Source organism: Neofelis nebulosa, chromosome X, assembly GCF_028018385.1.
Source record: "Neofelis nebulosa isolate mNeoNeb1 chromosome X, mNeoNeb1.pri, whole genome shotgun sequence".
NCBI lineage: Eukaryota > Metazoa > Chordata > Mammalia > Carnivora > Felidae > Neofelis > Neofelis nebulosa.
In genome coordinates, this window is record NC_080800.1 from 49110255 (window position 1) to 49130389 (window position 20135).

Below are 20135 nucleotides of genomic sequence, written 5' to 3' on the forward strand. Positions count from 1 at the left end.
AACTCTTCCATTTTTAAATGTCATACCAAAATGTGATAGCCCACCAAAAAAAAAAAAAAAAAAAAGCAACAAACTCAGAAATGGCAAGTAGATTTAATGGAGAATGTCGACTTCAATTGATTGATAGTGGCTGCCTAGAGTGCTGTGTTGAGTAGGTTTCTGAGGATGCACCCTGGCTCGAAGAGAAAGACTGCTGGGATTAGGAATATCTGAAAACACAAGTAAAATAAATTGAAAAAGTCAACTGATAACCATCAAAAGGGAAAGAATAAAATGCTAATCGTGGGGTTTTCCCACATGCTCCATACGGTCCTGCAACCTTGGCCTTCCTATAACCAGCCAGTTCCTCATCCCAACCCCATAGGCCCAAGCTGTCCAGACCCAGTCTAAGTAGATACCTGAAATCTCACTTATAGGAGAAACCACAGGCACCAGAGCTGCCACTGGTGCTGGCACCAGCTCCACCAAGGCCCGCGAAGAGCCCAAATGTGAGCGTAGCAGTCAGGCTGGCACTGGCACCAAAGCCACCACTGGCACTAGCACTGGCACTAGCACCAGAGCTAGCACCACCACTCTCTTGGGCTTTGGCTTTAGCTTCAGCTCCTGCCTGGATCCGGGCTTTGGCCCAGGGTCCAATATCAGCTTCGTCCCAGTTGCAGGGCCCAGCAGCATTTTCAGAGCCAAGCCCAATGCCCATTCGAGCTCTAATCTCAGCTCTCGCCTTGGCTTCAGCTGCAGCCTCGGCAGCAGCCTTCATATCTGCTTCCATTGCCTCTCGGTACTGAGCTGCCCATTCCTTGGGATCCTTCTTTTGTACCTGAAACAGAAATAACAACCATCAGAAGGATCAGAATCTAAGAAGTGAGCACCTACTTTATGCTAGGCACCATGTTATGTGCCCTACACAATAATAACAATATAATAAATACTACAGTAATTACGTACCTAACATTCCATCCCTGCTCTGACCCTTATTAGCTCTGTGACCTTGGACATGTTATCTAATAAATTCTGTGAGTCTGAGTTTTCTCATCTGGTATAGGGTAATGACGTTAGTTGTACAAATTAAATGATTCAGGTAAATGGCACATTAACAGAGGCTTCAGAATGTTCATGTATGAGCTGCAGGCTGCTATACACACAGCCTACTTTAGCCAGTAGCACCCCATGCTCTTGATATGCCAACCTTGGGCAGCGATCCAATTACCTTGCAGGCAAACTTGAGGACTTTCATCTTGCTGGTCTCATAGTAGGAGCGCAGGCCCCAGAAGAATTCATACTCAGGGGGATTGCTATTAGGGACTCTGGCATAGTCCAAGTACCTTGAAAAGAGGTTGAAAGCCTTTATGTCTAAGACAACCACAGCCAAACCATGTATGGACTGGACATCCCCACTATATACTATAGCTTTTCTTCCAATATGGAGCCCTATCCCATTGGTCCTGCCCAGAAGCCATGTGGAGGTGCAAGATGAGATACATGTAGAGTATCTGCTCATAAGAAGGCCACAACTTCTGTGCGCTTTGTCACAATGAACCCAGATTCTTGCTGGGTGTGTTGTAAACAGAGGAGCCATTTCTTCAGGGCCCCTGCTCTGAGCACACCCCACCACTGGGTCATGTCTGTAACCTGGGGAGCCCTGGGACAGTCCACCATAGAAAATGACTATAAAGAGAAGAAATAGTCCACCAAGAGTAGCGTATTTTGTGCATACTCCCAACTGTGTGTGTGTACGTGTGTACGCACACACACATGCAGGTGCATGCTAATGTCTCTGTGTGAGTGCACATGTGCTAAGAACCACAGACACAATGGGCCCTGGCTAGAAAATCAAGAGGGCTCCGTGACCAAATGGGCCCCTTACCAGCCAGGGCCACAATCAGACTTCCACTCTCTGAGACCCAGGTCCCTCAGCTGACAATGGGGATGGGATGGCAGCACCTATACTGGGTATATGGTAGTTATGAAAATGAAATGAGATGCACAAGTCAAGCCCCCAGCATAGTACTTGGCTGCTTAAAGCTATTATTCTATGGCATTTCTTTATGGACATTAATTTCTATAAAGCCCTGGTTAGCACAGTAAAAAATAACCAAGGCACTGGGGCCAGTACCTAAATATGACTCTTCCATTTGCTACCTGTGCAACCCCCTAAGCAAATTACTTCACCTTTCTGAACCTCAGTTTACTCACATGCACAACATTGGTAATGACAATCCCTACCTTGAAGAATTGCACTGAGGGCATAAGTGAGAGTACATTTCGGTCAGGAAATGTGTCCTCCTGCTCACTCTCACTATCTCAGAAATAAGCTACCTACCATCTGCCACACACACATATACACATGCCTAATCACACACACGCAGTATAGCTTAATCACTCAGCTCTGAAAACAGGCAAAACACATGGAACACACCATCACCAGACACACACTTACTTCTGCTTCACGAACTCATCAGTAATAAGCTTCTTCACATCCCCAAAAAGCGAGTGATGTATCCTGATAGCACAAAGAAAAATCCATCAATAAGTCAATCAATCAAACAATCAATCAATCAGATATGGCACTTCCCAGAGGTATGCAGAGGCATTTTCAACATGGAAAAGAGACTGTTAGCACAAGAGGAAAACTCCATAGAAGCCCAAGAGATAGTGAGACGGGGGCAGAGAGTTTGGGAACATTTCCCCATCCACCCAGGTCAGAACCCTGGACCCTCTACTAGCACTTCCATCTATTCCACCAGACCACCAGACTGATGCAATCCTGGGACTCCTCTCTTGTCAAAGGACAACATGGACAGCAAGCACTGAAAGAGCCCAATCATACCCAGGGCGCAGCCCCAGCTTGCGCAGCACCTCCCAGATGACAGCTGCAAGGGGAGGCAAGAAGAGACAGGGACAGAAAATGAACATGTGGAATTCCAACTGTGGCCACCCATTCAGCTGCATGCCCAGCCACTCACCCTCACTGGACCGATTTCCATTCATAAAGATGATGCTAAGAAGCACCATGAGGAGACCCAGCTTTGGTGAATCCTTAGTCCTAGGAAAATAACAGGGTAGAGAGGAGGTTTATGTCCAGCAGCCATCTGCAAAAACCACACCAGTCAGTTCACCAGGCTAGCCTCTCCCAGATTCCTCAGACATGAGAGAATTCTGCCCAGTCTATGCTTCAAGCTCTATGTGACCCTGGGCAAGGCGCTTAGACTCTTGAGCCTCAGTATCCTATTCAGTAAAATGGGAAAATCCAATCCTCCCTACCTCAGGTTGCTGAGAGGATGGAAGAATGCCTGAAACCTGGTACAACCCAGGCACCCAGCCAGCGTGAGTCCCACCTTTCTCTCCCAGATCCCTCTGCCCCAAGAAAATTCTAGGCACAGCCCCAGTGATGTTCCTGTCCTGTGAGCATCATGATTTACCCACACCAGGAAACTTTCCTTTGAGAACCACTCTACCAAAGCCAGTAGGAAGAGACAAGCAATGACAGGTCTACTTTCCTGGGAAGCTTCTGGAAAAACAGAAAACCTGATAGTAGGAATGCACTGCTTCAGGCTTCTACACCTTCATTCAATCATAATCAAGCACCACTACCGTGTGCAGGGCTCCAACTATGTGTGAACTGAAAGAGGAGCTTTTCAGGCCCTGTCTTCCTGCCTCTCTAAGGAGATGTGAGGAGAGTTGACAGGGATGAGGTAGTGCCATAGACAGAAGCAGAGCCTCCCTCCCACCCAAGCCCTTTCCCAGCTTACGTTCCCAGTATGCCTGCATCAGTGGGCTCTAAGGTGCTGAGAAGAATGTACAAGTGGTCATTCTTATCAATTTCCTTCAACTGAATCCCAAATACCTATGGATGGGGAGAACAGCTTGTGAGATCACAAATTCAGCTTCCTGGGCATCCCACAGCTCCCCATGTACCTAGGTATGTGGGGGTGTGGGTGTGCATGTGTGTGTATAGGGGGAAAGGGGTCAGTGAGATAATGTACATAAACGTTAAGTGATCAGCACACAGAAAACAGGTAAGAAATGTACTATTGTTATCAGCATCATCTCTGAGATTATCGGGAATCTAGGGAGACAGAGAATGGGGAATGGAAGGAAAGAGGTGAGCATGTGAAATACATTACATGACATCTCCAGCAGCAGACAGAAACCAGGACTAAGTTGGGTGGCTTAGGTCCTAGCTGTGCTTTTGCCAGACATGCTATGTGACCCTGGGCTAGTCTATACCCCTCCTTAGGCTACTATCTACCCATCCACACAGTGATGGGACTGAATTAGTGAGTGGTCCCACCCCCAGAAGACACATGTACACTTATTTAATTCAATGCTTCCCCATTGCATCCATCCCCCACGGCTGCCACTTCACCTTCTCCAAGGAATAGCCTGCTCGTTCAATGATTTCAGGGTACACATCAGTGTATTCTTTGATGATGTCCTTCAGCATGTCTGCAAGGGGAGAATGTTGCGAGCACCTGAGCTGAAGTGAAGCCAGGTGGCCCAAAACCCAAGCTAAAGACCCTTTAACAACCCTGCTATGGGTGGCACAAACAGTTCTGAAATAATGAATAGAGTTGCTAGCACTGCCAAATTAGAACTTTGGGAGTACACAGGTAGGAGCATAAGGGCAAGGAATGTCCTCAGCACATGGGAAAGTGGGCAATGGAGAGCACAGTTTAGGGGATGAAGGGTTAGCAGGACGCTACCTGAGCGTTTGATGGGAATCTTTGTCTGGTCTTTAACCAAGAGGTACTTTACCAAATCGTTTGCCTGGACAAGGGAAAAAAAGGTAGAAAGATCAAAATATGTTTGCAAAAGATTTGAGGGGAAGGCAGAAAAAGAAGGCAAGGCAGTAGATAAGGAAAAGTACAGAGAACAGGGTTCTTACCCTTCCCTGCAAAAGGGCCACATCCCGAGGTGGTGGTGTTTCAGGCTCCTGGGATGACTGGAGCTTGGCAGCTCGGCGGCGAGCCTTGCCCCTACGGGCCTTAGGTGATCTCAGGGAGAGCAAAGCTCTCCGGGCCCAAGCAGCCAACCGAGTCCTTGATGCCCTGCGGGCCCAAAAGGCTATGGGGCCCCTTGAAGCCCTGCGGGCCATTGAGGCCATTAGGGCCTTTGAGACCCTTCGGCCAGCTGTGGTTCCAGAAGCCTGACTCTGATCACTGCTGCCATCCTCTTCACCATTCAGAGGCTTCACCTGCATTAATAGAGCAAAATATTGTCAGATAAAGTAGATGTTCCTTCTCCCTCATCCTATTTTTTCCAGAAGGTTCCTCTAATCCCACCCATGTAGTAATAGCCTGACTAGATATTGGCCATGTTGAGTCTTGGGTTTGTTTTTCACAGACTTCCAAGCAGGAGTTTCATCTCTTCACCAGGCCAGAAGGAACATAAGGATGGGGCCTGAGGATTCTCCTCTCCCTATGTCCACCACTGCTCTGCTTGTACCACCCTGGAAAAGTCATTCCACCTCTCTGGGACTCAGCTTCCTTCCCTATAAAACTGTATTATTTTCAGGATTTAATGAGATAACCCGTATGAATGTGCCTAGCTCAAGGTCTAACACGTGGTAGCTACTATGTAAATACAAACTGCTTTATATTCAGATTGCAGCTATGTGTACTATCTTATTTCTCCATGAGTCTGTGAACTCTCTGCAGAGAGAAATTGTATCACATTTCTCTTATTGTCCCCCACAGCCTTGATGAGCACAGGAAACTTCCTAAATGTTTGCAAAACAAATGAACTAACTGGGAGAAGTGAAAAGGGAAGAGTGGTGATTATAGAGGTCTTACCTTTCTGGCTTTCTTGGCCTTGACCTTGGGCCTAGTATCCTGATTCTCCTGAACCTGAGCAGCTGCACCCTCAGGCTTAGGTTCATCTGCCAAAGCCTGAGAGGCAGGATCCTCAGGCTCCAGGGCCTTTATATTGACCTTTGTATTAGCCACACAGCTGACCTTTTTAGTCTCAGTGGCAGGCAGTGTCACAGGCTGAGGGTCAGCACTCTGTATCTTGGTGTCAGCTGCTAGACTCTTCTTTTCAGCTGCCAGAACCTGGGTATCAGTCAGCTTAGTGGTAGGTGAGGCCTGAGTGGCAGCTGTCTCCCGAACCTCTGGAGTCTTTGAGACCTCTGTGGCCTTTGAGACCTCTGGTGCCTTTGATGTCTTCTGTGTCTCTGAGACCTCCGAGTTCTGGGTCACTGTCAATAGGCTCTGTATCTTCAAGCCACTGTCCTTCTCTGAAGCTTCAGCCTGCAAGAGGAAGCAGGAAAGCTCACAGACTTTCTCCCCACCCCCAAGTAAGCAAGTGGCTCCAAAATTCCAGGCCTCACTTCTCTGACCTATACTAACTCCTACTTGTGATGTGCTCTGCCCATCTAACCCACAAGGACTCTTTCCTCTGAGCAGGAAGTGATGGCACAAGAATGGCTGGCCTGCCCTCCCTCCCTTCTTCCTTCCTCCCTCCCTTCCTTCCTTCCTTCCTTCCTCCCTCCCTCCCTCTACAGAGTAGGGGGAGGGGCACCCAGACAGGAAAGTGGGTAAAAAAGGACAAGGATGGGGGGGTGGTGCCAAGGGAACTGAAGCAGCAACAGGGGTTGGAGAAGAAAAGAAGCAAAGGAGAAGGAAGGAGGCCTTACCTGGAAGCGGGTTGGACCCGTACCTTTCTCGCTTGTGTCAGACATGTCTCAAGTTGGCCTGGCAAGAGCTGAGCCTAAGGAGAGAAGGCTTGGGTGAAAAGGGGAGCCTCCAGAACGTCCTCCCTCTAGTTCTGCCTGGAAACGGATCCTCACTTTCTGTAGGGCCCCAATCCCAAACCCCTCCCCCACCCCCAAAGACTACGTTCTTAGATTCAGTAATCCAGAGCGTCTAGATCTCAATTCTCTGCAGCCGCACCCTCCCCTCCTCCAGGAAGATGTGCCAGCGCGGCAGCTGGGGACCCCGCCCCTTTTCCCAATACACCCCCCGCCCAGCCGCAGGCCAACAGTACGCATGCGCATTCGTTGCAGGGCCCACCTCAGCCCCACCCGCTTTCCCAGCACAAGCTCTTTTTTGATGTCCACCGTGCACATGCGCACTCGGCATCTGCCCCTGTCTCCAAGCTGGCCCTTTACACGCCCCTTCCTAGAGATCCATAGTGCGCATGCGCAACGGTCCGGCCTCGGTCCACAACCCTTTCCAACATACGCCCTTCTTTAGGTCCGCCGTGCCACTCCACCCCGCCCCCTCCCCAACAGGCCTCCCTCTAAAATTATCGCAGTATCTGGTGGTCCCAGCCCCTCCCCTACTCATACCCACCCCAAGTCCACAGTACCGCCCGCCCGGTCCCACCCTTTTTCACAACACGCCCCCTCCGACCAGGGGCAAAGCACATCTTGGTTCCGCCCCTTCCTTAATACACCCCCTCCTCAAATCAGACTGAAGCCAGTGATTCCATCTTGGGCCCAGCCAAACCGGGTCCAGTCCCCTCCCTTCCCATCCGGATGGATCCAGTACGATCCGGTCCCTACAGCAGGTTTTCCCCAGATCCCAGAGGGTGGGGCCGTAGATCACAGAGCCCCTACTGGACAGCGGATCGAGAGCTGGGCCCCGCAGCTCACCTCCTTCTCCTTAAAGAAGAGTGCGTCCACTCTCCAAGCCCCTCCAAAACTCCTAGACTGCCCTCCCCGCTCCAGGCCGGAAATGGTCCCGCCCCTTTCCGCCTCCCTAGGGGGCCTCCGTCGCAGCCAGTCTGCCCTTCCCCCCTCTCTGCTCCTCATTCCTTATCACCCCCCCACCCCCGTATTTCCTCAGCCTTGCTTCTTGCTCCCTATTACCCCTCACATTTCCTATTTACCCCACAGAATTCCCTATCCCCATTCCTTACATCCTCCTCCGCGTCACCTATGCACCCCCTTCCCTAGTATTCCTTAACCCTTCTTTGCATTTCCTATTTTCTTCTCTGGATTTACACTTTCCCTCAATGTCCCCCCCCCCCTCATACTTCCAGTCAGCCACCCAACAAGTCCGGTTCCCCTTTCTTCTCCCCCCCCCCCCCCCCGTCTCCCCCACTAATCTCTGACCCATAGTCCTACCGCCTACTACTCTCAGTAGTCTTCTTTGCCTACATCCAGCTCCAGGTCATCTCTCCCTCAGCTGCAGTAGTGCAGTAAAGATTGCCCACCTGCCTGGCTATAGGTTCGAGGGGGCTGAAACTACTGGCTGCCAGGAAACCCAAAATCTCAACGCCCCTTACCTGGTCCTCGAGCAAGTCCCAAATGCGTCTGCCCTCTCTCAGTCCTCTCAAAGTCTCAGCCTCCTGGACTAGAGCTGCAACCAGCCCAGCCCAGCCCCTTTCCGCAGCCCCCTGCCACCCCCCCCTCCTTCCTTGGGGGAGGGGCAATGGGGCCCCGCTCAGGGCTGTCTGACGCCAAAGCCCGTGTTTATGCCACTGTACCAGGCTCGGTCTGCAGCCCTTCCAACCAAAACCACCCCCTCAAGCGACTCATTCATTGAATTTATTTATTTTTATATCTTTATTTTTTTCTTATTACAAAGGTAATGTGTTGTGAAAATTCAAATAATGCAGAAATATGTAACATACCAATGAAAGGCCACTCATCTCATTTCCCAGAAATAACCACTGTTAACAGTTTGATATACATCCCTCCTCATTTTTTTCTACTCATACACTATTTGGGTTTTCTCCCCACAAATGGTATCCTGTTCTGTGACCCGGGTTTTTTTCCAGTTATATATTCTAAACAGTTTTCTGTAGTGCACATTTTTCTTAACAGTTGCATAGTCTTTTCTTGCATAGATAGTCCATAATTATTTAACCAGTCCAGGTTCAGGATACATGGATATGGACATTTAGATGGTCTTCCCCTCCCTTTACTATTATAAGCAACACTACAAGGAATATCCTGTATTTGTATGTCTGTATTGGGCTTTTTTGTTGTTCTTTACAGTATTTTTTGCTGACTCGAATGCTACAAAAACTCTTCCATTTAAAATTTGTCAACTTACTCTCAAAAGGTACATGGAATAATGTTCCCACCAACAATGTCTCTCATACGTTTATGTGTCACATATATAACAAATATTTTTCATGTTATTGATGATAATCTTTGCTATACAAAAGGATTTAGTTATTATGTAGTGTCCTTTTATCACAGTTCCCTTTTATCACAAAATGCGTGTTTTTTTCAAGCACTTTTTTGGCTTCAGTATTTACATTTACATATTCGAGTATTCAAAAATTTGTTTTGTAAAAGACTCAGCTTAATTATTTTCCAAAATCACAGTCTTTTATCCTTATATCATTTGCAAATTAATCCATCTTTTTTTCCCCGCTGATTTGAAATGGCAGTTTTATCACATAATAAATTCACATAAGTAATCGGGTCTATTTAGGAGAACAAAATAAGATATATAAATAATGGAAATTAGATAAAATTATCATTAATTACAGAGTATATGAGTGCAGACCTGGACAACCCAAGAGCATTAAGTAAAAAGTTATTAGAAAACATAATAAAATTCAGCACAGTGGTTAGTTACATAAATAATATTTAATATCTTTCTTACATTCAACAATAATTCAAATGGTCATAAGTCTTCTGCTTTATGAGGTCACCTTTTTCTTTACTAAGCTAATAAAATATCAATTCCTACCTTCTATAGAAAATTCACACACACACACACACACACGCACGCACGCACACACACTTCCCAGACATTCAAGATGGGCCTCTGTTCTCCTGACTTCTTCTTTCTCTGAATTGTTGCTTCCTCCAAGTTTATAGCAGTTTACCACTTCTTGCTTCCTAGGTTCTCTTCCCCATCCGCAGGGCTTTATTTCATACTTCTCACAGAACCTCCTTTTCTTCTAGTTCTAGGATCCAAATTCCCATTGCTTCCAAATCATAACAAGGGATAAGGACTTTGGTCTTGATTTTGAGAGCACTGAAAAGTTTTTGAACGGTTTAAGGGTTTGATACAATACAGACTAGTGTTTTAGAAAGAACACTTCAGCTGCCTAGTCCATAAGGAGTATAGATTAGACGTCTACCTGGAAAGAGGGTGAGTAGCCATATAGGTAAACTATGATTGTGGTTTGGCTTAGAGTGGTAGCTGTGGATATAGCGAGAAATTATTGAATTCAGAATATATTAAAGAAGTAAAAAGCAACAAGACTTTATGAATAATTGGGTGTGGGGAAAGGAGTGAGGAGGAGGGAACTATCAAAGGGAACTCTTGGGGATCTGATTTGAGAGATCAAACGTGTTAATGGTAGCCCATTTCACTGCGATATGGAATACTAACAAGGGAATACTAACGGGGGAACATTGATATTGAGACACCTGTGGGACATTCAAGAAGAAATATTCCACGGGCAGTTGAATATACATGTCTGAAGCTCAGGAGAGAGGTCTGGACTAAGGTTACAGATCTAGAAGTCACAAGTATATATATGGTTTTTTAATCTATGGAAAGGGAAATAGCACCTGAGAAGAATGTTTAGCTTTAGAACAGAAGGGGCCTAGGGAAGAGCCCTGGAGACCAGCAGTAACTATGGCATAGGCGGAGGAAAAGGAGTTCACAAGAGAGATGAATAAGTAGTGACCAAAGAGATATGGAGAAAAGCAGGAGAAAGTAGTGTCACAAAACCAGAGGAAAAGAATGTATAGGGGCATCTGAGTGGCTCAGTCGGTTGAGTGTCTGACTCTTGATTTTGGCTCAGGGCATGATCCCAGGGTCAAGGAATCAAGCCCTGCATCAGGCTCTGCACTGACTGTGGAGCCTGCTTAAGATTGTTTCTCTCTCTCTCTCTCTCTGTTCCTCTTCACCACTCGCTCTCTTTCTCTCTCTCTCTCTCTCTAAAAAAAAAAAAAGTTAAAAAAATGTTTCACAACAATGGGGGTGATGGTGAATAGTGTTGAATACTACCAAAGAGATCAAGAAAATTCTTGAAAAAAACATCTAGGGAATTTAACAATCAGGTGGTGGTGGTCTGGTCACTGGTGACCTTGGAGGGGATAATTTCAGTACAGACATTTGTGGAATAGATTGCTAACTGTTACCCTAATATCCCTTCTTATCTTCTTTCTTAGTAATAAAACATCTTTAAAAAACATCTTTAGTTTTAGCTGGACACATAGACTCCTGGAATAAAGGCCATGAGGACAAGGGTCAAATCCTAAGGATAGTGGATCAATAAACTAAAAAGAACCTGGATTTCTAACAATTTCACGGTGCTACCATACCAGCTTTGGACTGCCTACCCTCTAGATTTCTTTTAGGTGAGATAAATACATGTATACATTATTTAAGTCATTGTTACTTGGGAGTCTATGCCATGTAGTAGTTTCATGATTACAGTGAGTTGAGATGTCAGTGGTCGGTGAGGTATACATGACAATGAGTATAGACTACTCTTTCAAGAAACACCTGAGCCTGATTTCAAGGTTCTCCCAAAATTTATCCCTAACTAGTTTTTCAGGCTTTCTTGCTGTTTTTCTGAATACTGCCTATATTCAAACCAAACAAAACACTTACTATTACCAGATAAGCCTTGCTTGCTTATGAGCCTTTGTACAATTTCTTCCCCATGGAACACCATCTGTTAGATCTATCCTATGTTATAACTTCCACCATTTTAAATTCCACAACATTTTAAGTCCCGGTTGTGGCCTTTGGGATTCTGGAGTAACTTTAAAGGAATACAGAGTCAGAACCTTAGGAGATATTGGATTCAAGGGACTCAAGCAAAATCTCAGTCCAAGTCCATCAGAAAGGCATTCCCAAAGATGTTTAAAGCCAAACTTCCCCAGTCCCTTCTCAATACCACCATCTGTCTAACATAGTACCATAACCACCCTTATCTTATGACCTGGGGATTCAGAGGACAGGAAGAAATCTTATCAGGAGAGAAAAAACAAATTCATTCACAATCTTCACCCTTGACCAGAGAGATTTCCTTCCATCTTCTCCTTGTGAACTCTTGGAATCTTTTGATCTTTAGCATCTACCCATAAAATCTGAAGAACCAAGGTCACTGTGTCCCAGACAGGTTTCCAGCATCTGGACATCAGCAGGCAAATACCTGAGATAATATAGGTTCTACACATCAACTGAGGACAAAGATGAAAAGCTGAGTTATCACCAGGGAGCTCTGTTAAGGAGATAAGGAAAGGCAGGCTAAAGATTGCTTAGTGTAGAAGGTCAGGGATAAAACTGCCTAATTCTGGAACATCTAAGATTTTAGACTGCTGAAGCTTAAATGGAAAGCCCAGAATATCCTTATCACCAATCCTCTCCTAACATAGTTCCTTTCCACCAAACTATACAAAGTAAGTACCTCCGAATTTTTCAGAGGTAAGGCTAGAAGTGAGTGGCAAAGGTTTCTTTCCAAAGCTACCTATCACTTTTTTAGTCATCTAAGTCTGCACAGCATAGCAATTAGCTTAAAATTTGATATGAGACTTTCCTGTTCTTCATATTTTTTAGCCATTCCCATCACTGGGAAAGGCCTACTAAACATCCCTTCTCCTGGGCCCCTACTCCTCATTGTTGTTGGGCCTTTTCTGTCCCTGAACATGTGGAGGTACTCCCTATTTCCAATTTCCAGGTTCCTATGCCCTCTCTCTTGAGCTGCTAATGAAATCTCATTTTTTCTTCCTTTTATGTGCAGGGCAATTTAATTTATTTTGTAATGTTCTAAGCTCAGAGAGCTATCTTTCCACAATCAAAATGGCTTCATTTTGTTAAACCAGAGGCAAATTTCCCATAGATGAGGAAACCGGCTACTCACTTTTACACTAAAATGCCTTCTCCTCTGCTCTTGAGTCCTTCCTCAGCACACATCTTTGAGGCAGATTCAGGTCATTCAACAGTCAATAGGCACCAACTATATATTAAGCACCTCTCTAGAGGTAGTCCTTGCTTTTGAGGAGCTTTCATTTCAATGTAAAATGAGCATTAGCCTCATTTTACAGGCGAAAAAATTGGGGGTGAGGGAGGTAATTTTCCCATGGCAAAGCAACTAACAACTAGTGAATGGCAGAGAGAGGACTTGAACCCAGGTCAGTACAATGCCAAATACTAGAGCCTTCACCAGTATGCTGTACTATTTCCAATGTTTTAAGTGCCAGAATATTCTTTCCAACCCTTTTCATAAACACATGTGAGGTACATTGCACTATGATTATCTTCTGTGGAGATGAATCTAATTGGATATTCACATACCCATTTTGATACTATCATAAAATATCATGGGATATATAATTATTTTTTGTTGTGAGATCAACATAAAGTATTTATAATTTTATTTTTATTAAAATACAGGAAAGCATATGATAAAAGCCATAGTCCCTTGCCTTGACCCTCCCCATCTCCATCCCACTCTTAAAAGGGTTTTTGTTTTTGTTGTTGTTCTGCTGGTAGCTCCCTTTACAACTCTAGATAATGCGTATATAGCTGGGTTTTTTTTTTTTCGTTTATAAAATTTATACACTATCCTATTGTCTCCCTGGTATGTCAATGAAGATTTTGTTTAAATGCATATACTGCCTCACTTTGCCCTTCACTCCCCACCATTGTTGAACACTGATATTCCTTTTTTTGTTCTTGGTTAATTTTGTTACTTGAAAAAAACAAACCTCCATTCCTTGTTTCATTCATTTTTGACAGATAATTTCAATTGCCCACTTTTTAGGACAAGGATATTAGGGTCACTACCCTCCCCTTGCCCATTCAATGACCCACGTTGTCGGTTTCATCTTTCCTTTACATTGTTCAGGTAATCAACATTTATATTGTGTTCTGCAGCCACAACCAGGTCTTCTTTGTTTTGTCTCCAAGTTGGCTCTAAAACTGAAAACCAGTAAATAGCATCTACACGATTATGACTATGTAAATATTTTTCAAAACCCAGGCAAGTAGTGAGCCAGGAAAACACTTCCTTCTCTACAAGTCCAACAACACAATCTTTGGGCCTCTCAAAGGAGAAAGTTTCTACCATCAAGGTCAAAGAGAGTCTCTTTTATATTCTATCAGCTGCTTATAATCATGTTATATTTTATTTTGCTTTACATTTGGACCATGATTTTCTCAAGCAGTGACACACAGACACACACACACACACACACACACACACACACACACAGTTTCTAATAGCCTTTCTTTTTTCTTTGAATCATTTGCCTTTATCATATTCATTCATTCAACAATTATTTATTGACTATCTACTATGTGCCACGCACTGTTCTAGAAGCTGAAGATACAACAGTGAAGAAGGCAGACATCCTTGCCCTTCTGGAGCAGATATTCTAGTGAGGGAAAGAGAGAAAATAATCAGATAAATAGTAAAATATACAAGTTAAAATGTGGTAAATGCTATGAGGACAAATAAATCAGGGTAAAAGAAATGGGGAATTCCAGTCAGGTGGCAGGTGGCAGGTTGTAGTTTTAAATAGGTTGGTCAGGGGTGCCTGGGTGGCTCAGTAGGTTAAGCGTCTGACTCCAGCTCAGGTCATGATCTCAGTTCATGGGTTCGAGCCCCAGGTCGGGCTCTGTGCTGACATCTCGGAGCTTGGAGCCTGCTTCGGATTCTGTGTCTCCCTCTCTCTCTACCCATCCCCTGCTCATGCTCTCTCTGTCTCTGTCTCTCTCTCTTTCTCAAAATGGATAACAATTAAAAAAATAAATAGGTTGGTCAGAGAAAGACTCACTGAAAAGGTAGAATGTGAGCAAAGACTTGCATGACATGAGAAAGCTAGACAAGTGTGTGTGTGTCTTGGGAAAGAACATTTCAAACAGAAAGAACTGTTTGTGTAAAGGCCCTAGAGCAGGCCTGTGCCTAGCATTTTTTTCTCCCACTTGCCATTTTAAAGAGCATAAAGGTCAGTGTTGCTAGAGTAGTGGAGGAAGGCAGAGGGGGAAATGACAGGATGAGGTCAGATAGATAACAGGGCTTAATCTTATAGGACCCTGTAAGCCACAGTGGGATCCACAGGAGAGTTTTGAGAAGAAATGGGAGAGGATCTGACTTAGTTTCATAAGGATCCCTCAGGCTACTTGGAATATATACTGGTGTGGGGAGGTGAATGGGAAGATGACAAAGGGGGTAGCAGGAGGACCAGTGAGGAGGCTGCAGTAATCACTTTGGTTGGATTAACCATTTCCTAGGTTCACTGAGATAGACTCTTAAAATTTCTCTCATACCTTGTGTTTCTTTGTTGTTGTTGTTTTGTTTTGTTTTGTTTTTGTTTTTGTTTTCCTCTACATTCTGGGAAATTTCCTCAACTTTATTTCCCAGTCCTTCTGCTAATTTTTGTAAATTTCAACAACTTATTTTTCATTTCTAAGGAGTCTTTCTTTTCTCTGTTCCTGTTTTGTGGCATCTAGTTCTTGTTTTATTCATGCTATATCTTTCTGAATTTTGCTGAGAGTATTAATATTTTCTTTCTGAAATTCTCTTTTGTTTCCAAAATTCCCAAATTGTTCTGGGATCAGTTGTTTTGCTTATTTTAGTCTTTTTCTGTCATGCTGCAGTTTCTTTTAATTTGCTTAAGTATTCTTGGTTATCCATTCCTAGTTAAGGGATAGGACTGGTAGCTGATTTTTCTGTTGTTGCACAAGCAGGGTTGTTTTCTAAGTAGGGTTCTCTTCTATGAGGAAATTCTGACAGGAAACTTTGTGTGGACTTGGGGGAGGTGGCAACTGACAAGCTATGAGTTGTCCAAATACCAGAATGAAGAGGATTTGTTCTGCAATACCAAATGCCATAGGGACAAATCTCAGTGTTCCCTATACAGTTTGTAAAATGTCATTAGAGATTTTGCCTGAAGGTAAGTGCTGGAACTGCATGTTCTCTATGTGGGTGGAAAGGGCAGGGAGATAGGGATTTTGACTAACTAATGCTGATGTCCCATGTGCAGACGTTCAAGTAATCTTTTTCTCAGCTCCAATCCTCACTCTTGCCCTCCACTGTACCTGCAGATACAATCCAGAGCATCTCCAGGTTCCCACATACAGACTGATGCCCATTAACTCAGCCTCTCCCCAACCTTCCTCCACCTAGGTCTCCAGAGGGACAGGGAGCTTCCCATACTTTTCATCTCATTCCAACCTCATCCCACTGTAGTCCTAGCAGCTAATATTTACTGCACACTTTGTTCCAAGCATTCCGAAAGCACAGTGTCACCTAATCTTTGTTATAACTTTACTACAACTTTATGAAGTAGATGTTATTATTATCCTCATTTTATAGGAGAAAAATTGAAGCTATAGAGTGGTTGATTAATTTAATGTTAAGTATTAATTTTTAGTATTATTATCTCAGTGTTACATTGCGAGTAAGTGGCAGAACTGAGATTCAAACTCAGATGATCTGAATCCAGTAGTTTCATTTTGAACCACTATGTTAGATTCTCAGTTCTACCCTAGCCTGTCTTGGCCTCTGACTATTCTGGAGACTGTAAGTCTCATATCTGTGGACCCTATAATTTGTTATAGAACTCTAAGTAAGTCTCTCCTGTCTCAAGGTTAAAGCCAGTACCAGAAGGGACCAGGATTGGGACCTTGCTCCACCAACCCCTCTCTCATATCTGCTACTTTTTTAAGAAGATCAGTACTAAGGATCTTTCTCTGGCCTCAGTTTTTGGGATCCTCTGGATGTTTATAGGAAAGAAAAACCCCACCTTGAGCCAACATAGCAAACAGACAGACCCAGAACTCTAGTATGTTTAGCTTTTAGTCATCTATAACTGGATGAGGAGGGTAAAGGGAGGCATGGAACTGGCCCCTCTCTAGGCAAGATGCCAATCCCAGCTCTTGGACAATCCTGAATTGTATAGGCCTCAATGACACATTCAGAGCCTTCTTCACCCTTCAGGATAGTCCCTCTCTCTCAAGAGAAGGGATACCTGCAGGTGCAAAAGAGCAAGAATTTGGGGATCAGGCTCAGACCTTATGGATGTGAACAACAGACCCAGGCCAGAGGTGAGATCATGTCTGAGTGAAGATGCCTCATCTGTGTCAGCTTTTTCCTGACCATCTTCCTTGAACTGACACACCAGCGACCTCGTGGCCACCCCCTCCCATCAAACACAAAGGTCAGCTCTGAGATGAGGGAACAAACCCCTTGGATTTGTAAGAAAATTCACTCTTTATGTGGGAGGATTGGAAAAGTCATTGGGTCTGTGTTCTCAGTTCTGTAACTCAGAAGCTAGAACCAGAGAAAAAGTTACTATTTGCTGAGCACATGTCAGGTGCTGAACCAGGGATTTTAGAGTTACTAGTTAATCCTTACAGTGTCCCTGTATCTCAATCACATAGTGGAGGAAACAGAGGCTCAGAGGTTAAGACATAGTTAGGAAGTGGCAGAACCAAAATTTGAACCTAGGTCCATCTGATCCCAAATGTCTGACACTGTCTGACTCTGAGAATGAACTAGATATATGTTATAGGTAGGTAAATGTATATGAGGGATCATGGCTTCAGGAAAGGTGAGGAAGAAGATCAGTATCCTACTTGTATGTGACCTCAGTCTTTGGGCCCAACACACTATTAAAATGTGGACAATAATAGTATCTAGCTCATAGAGCCTATTCGAGAATTAAATAAGATCATGGATGCCAGATATTTATCATGATTTCAGTGCATGATGTCACTTATCAGATGCAATTTTTACACCTGAGATCCTAAAGAAGAAGAAAAAAAATATTTATCACAGTGCCTTGCACAGAGTAGGGCTCAACGAATGATAGCTGCTCTGTTATATACTCTAAAGCTTTGTTAAAGTAAAATACGTAGACTAGCATCACCAGCATCACCTGGGAGCTTATAAAAGGCAGAATCTCAAGCCCCACCCCAGACTTGCTAAATCAGAATCTACATTTTAACAAGATCTCCAGGAGATTCATGTACATACATGGTAAAGTTGTTGAAGCACTTTTTCAGAGGTCCCTTAATTGGTGGTCCTCTGTAAATCTGGTTATGAGACTTGATAAAGCTCACTGAAATATTAAGCAGATTTATGAAATGGATGACAGAGGCTGATTTCCCTTTCTTGTCTTTAGTTTCTCCACCTGTCATTGAGGCCTGTCCAGGAGTTCTGGGTTCCCAAGTACTACTAGCACATGTAGGCCAAGGGTAGAGTTTACCTAACTCACTTTCTTGTCTTCTCTCTCAGCTGTTGATGACAAACTAATTTCATACATTCTACTGTGGTTTCCCACTATGCCCACACCTTGGTCACATCTGTTCTGTTCAAACCATGTGCTAAGGTCCATAACGCCATCTTTGACCTGGATCTGCCTTACCTTGCCTTTATGTCTAATTTTACTACATAAGTCTGCTTCCAAACTTATTGTTTTATTCATTTGTGCATATATATATATATATATATATATATATATATATTCATGCTTTTGTCCATTCTTTCAGCAGAGCATAGTGATAAAGAGCATGTATTCTGAGATCAGATTTCTTGAGTTTGAACCCTGGCTCTGTCAGCTATGGGACTCAGGACAAGTCACGTCACTTCTCAGGGTCTCATTTTACACATCTATAAAATGGGGATAAAATTAGGACCAACCTGAAAGGACTAAATGAGTTTATAGATGTGAAAGTTTCTGATAAAATCAGTGTTGGGCACATAAGTTCTTGATAATATTAGCTTGATTTAAAAAAATAAAAACATTTCCTGATGCTGACTGTGTGACTTACACTGTGCTGGGTACTATGGAAAAAGGAAGATGAATTACACACAGTCCCTGCTCCCAAAGAGTTCGCTGTCTAATAGGGGACAGGAAAAATGAAGCTGATAATTTTAATAATATGCTGGCAGAAAAGAGAAGTGTGAATTCTGGATGATGGGAATGGTGAGGCTTACCAGGAGACAGGGGTCAGTTCCCCACCCCCAGGCAGTCAGAGAAAGCCTGACAGAGATGACACATAAATTGAGTCTTGAAATATGATATGTTCATCAGATGAGCAAGCAGAGGGCAGGGCTGGGAATTTCAATGTCACTGGAGTGTAGGGCACAAGCTGGGGTGAACAATGGTAAGAAATGAGACTGGAGAGGTAAGGAAAGACTAGGTAGTGGAGGGCTACCAATGCCAGACCAAGTTCCTGGCCCTTATGTGGTGGTGTCAAAACCATCTAATGTGTTTGCACACTCATCAGGAAAAACTTGATCAAGTAATCTCCAAATATGTATATTTATTAACTTATAAATTATATAAATATACTAATGAGCAACTGTATTAGTTATATTATTAAGCATATGCAAAAATATAAACAAAGGATGAAGAAAAAAACATTATAAGTAGAGTGTTAATATTCTTTCCCAGTCCCTCATGATTTATCTCCAGCACACCCTGGAGCATGTGCACCCTACTTTAGAAATAACTGTGACCCATAATGAAGAGACATGGCAAGGTTTTTTTTTTTAATTTTTTTTAATGTTTATTTATTATTGAGAGACAGAGACAGACAGAGCATGAGCATGGGAGGGGCAGAGAGAGAGGAGGAGACACAGAATCTGAATCAGACTTCAGGCTCTGATCTGTCAGCACAGAGCCCAACGCAGGGCTCAAACTCACAAACCACGAGATCATGACCTGAGCCGAAGTCCCACTGAGCTTAACCCACTGAGCCACCCAGGCGCCCCGACATGGCAAGGTTTTAAGCAAGGAGTGCCAATAGTGAAATGAGGGTGGATTGGAGGGGCCAGCTATGAAGCAGGGAGCTCAGTAATGAATCTGAGTGATGCTGAAGGCTGGAGTAGTGCAGTGGTGGTAGGATTAGAGACGATAAAGAGGGAGAAAAAATGTGATGTATGTGAAAAATAACTAAATAGAGAGGGTGCCAACCTGATTTAAGCTTGTCTGACCTGGTAGATGACAGTGCCCTCTTTGAGATGATAAAAATGGGAGAAGGAGCAGGTCAAGGGAAGCTTAGTGAGGTCTCATTAGCCCATATAACACCTTAGTGTAGACCAGAAAAAGCCTCCCTGACTTTGGAGAGACGACTTGGATTTAGAAGTTGAGTAAGGCCAGCACAAACAGGGGTCCTTGTACTGTAAACAACCAGTAAGTCTCTACAACAACCCTGGAGCCTGGGCTTTGTCTGCGGGAATCCCCTGGCTTTGAT

At 44.0% G+C, this 20135-nt stretch overlaps 1 protein-coding gene and 1 non-coding gene across 9 annotated transcripts; both read right to left on the bottom strand.

Moving 5' to 3' along the window:
- Positions 1-74: 74 nt before the first annotated feature.
- MAGED2 (MAGE family member D2) lies at positions 75-8346 on the bottom strand. Of its 8 annotated transcripts, none has more exons than XM_058712687.1 (13): positions 8230-8346; positions 6635-6708; positions 5793-6248; positions 4886-5194; positions 4704-4767; positions 4367-4446; positions 3750-3844; positions 2964-3043; positions 2828-2870; positions 2438-2500; positions 1208-1322; positions 399-817; positions 75-209 (listed from the first exon to the last, which is right to left on the bottom strand). In XM_058712687.1, exons 2-12 carry the CDS (start codon positions 6677-6679, stop codon positions 407-409), a joined length of 1761 nt encoding a protein of 586 aa, XP_058568670.1. In that variant the 5' UTR covers positions 6680-6708; positions 8230-8346; the 3' UTR covers positions 75-209; positions 399-406. The 8 variants fall into 8 exon arrangements, with proteins under 8 accessions (XP_058568670.1, XP_058568671.1, XP_058568669.1 ...); XM_058712688.1 differs by lacking the exon at positions 8230-8346 and adding an exon at positions 7595-7693; XM_058712686.1 differs by lacking the exon at positions 8230-8346 and adding an exon at positions 7011-7094 and having other exon boundaries at positions 6658-6708.
- On the bottom strand, positions 1478-1607 carry LOC131503337 (small nucleolar RNA SNORA11). Its single transcript, XR_009257427.1, has one exon. It is a non-coding gene; the product is annotated as a small nucleolar RNA SNORA11 (small nucleolar RNA).
- Positions 8347-20135: the final 11789 nt, after the last annotated feature.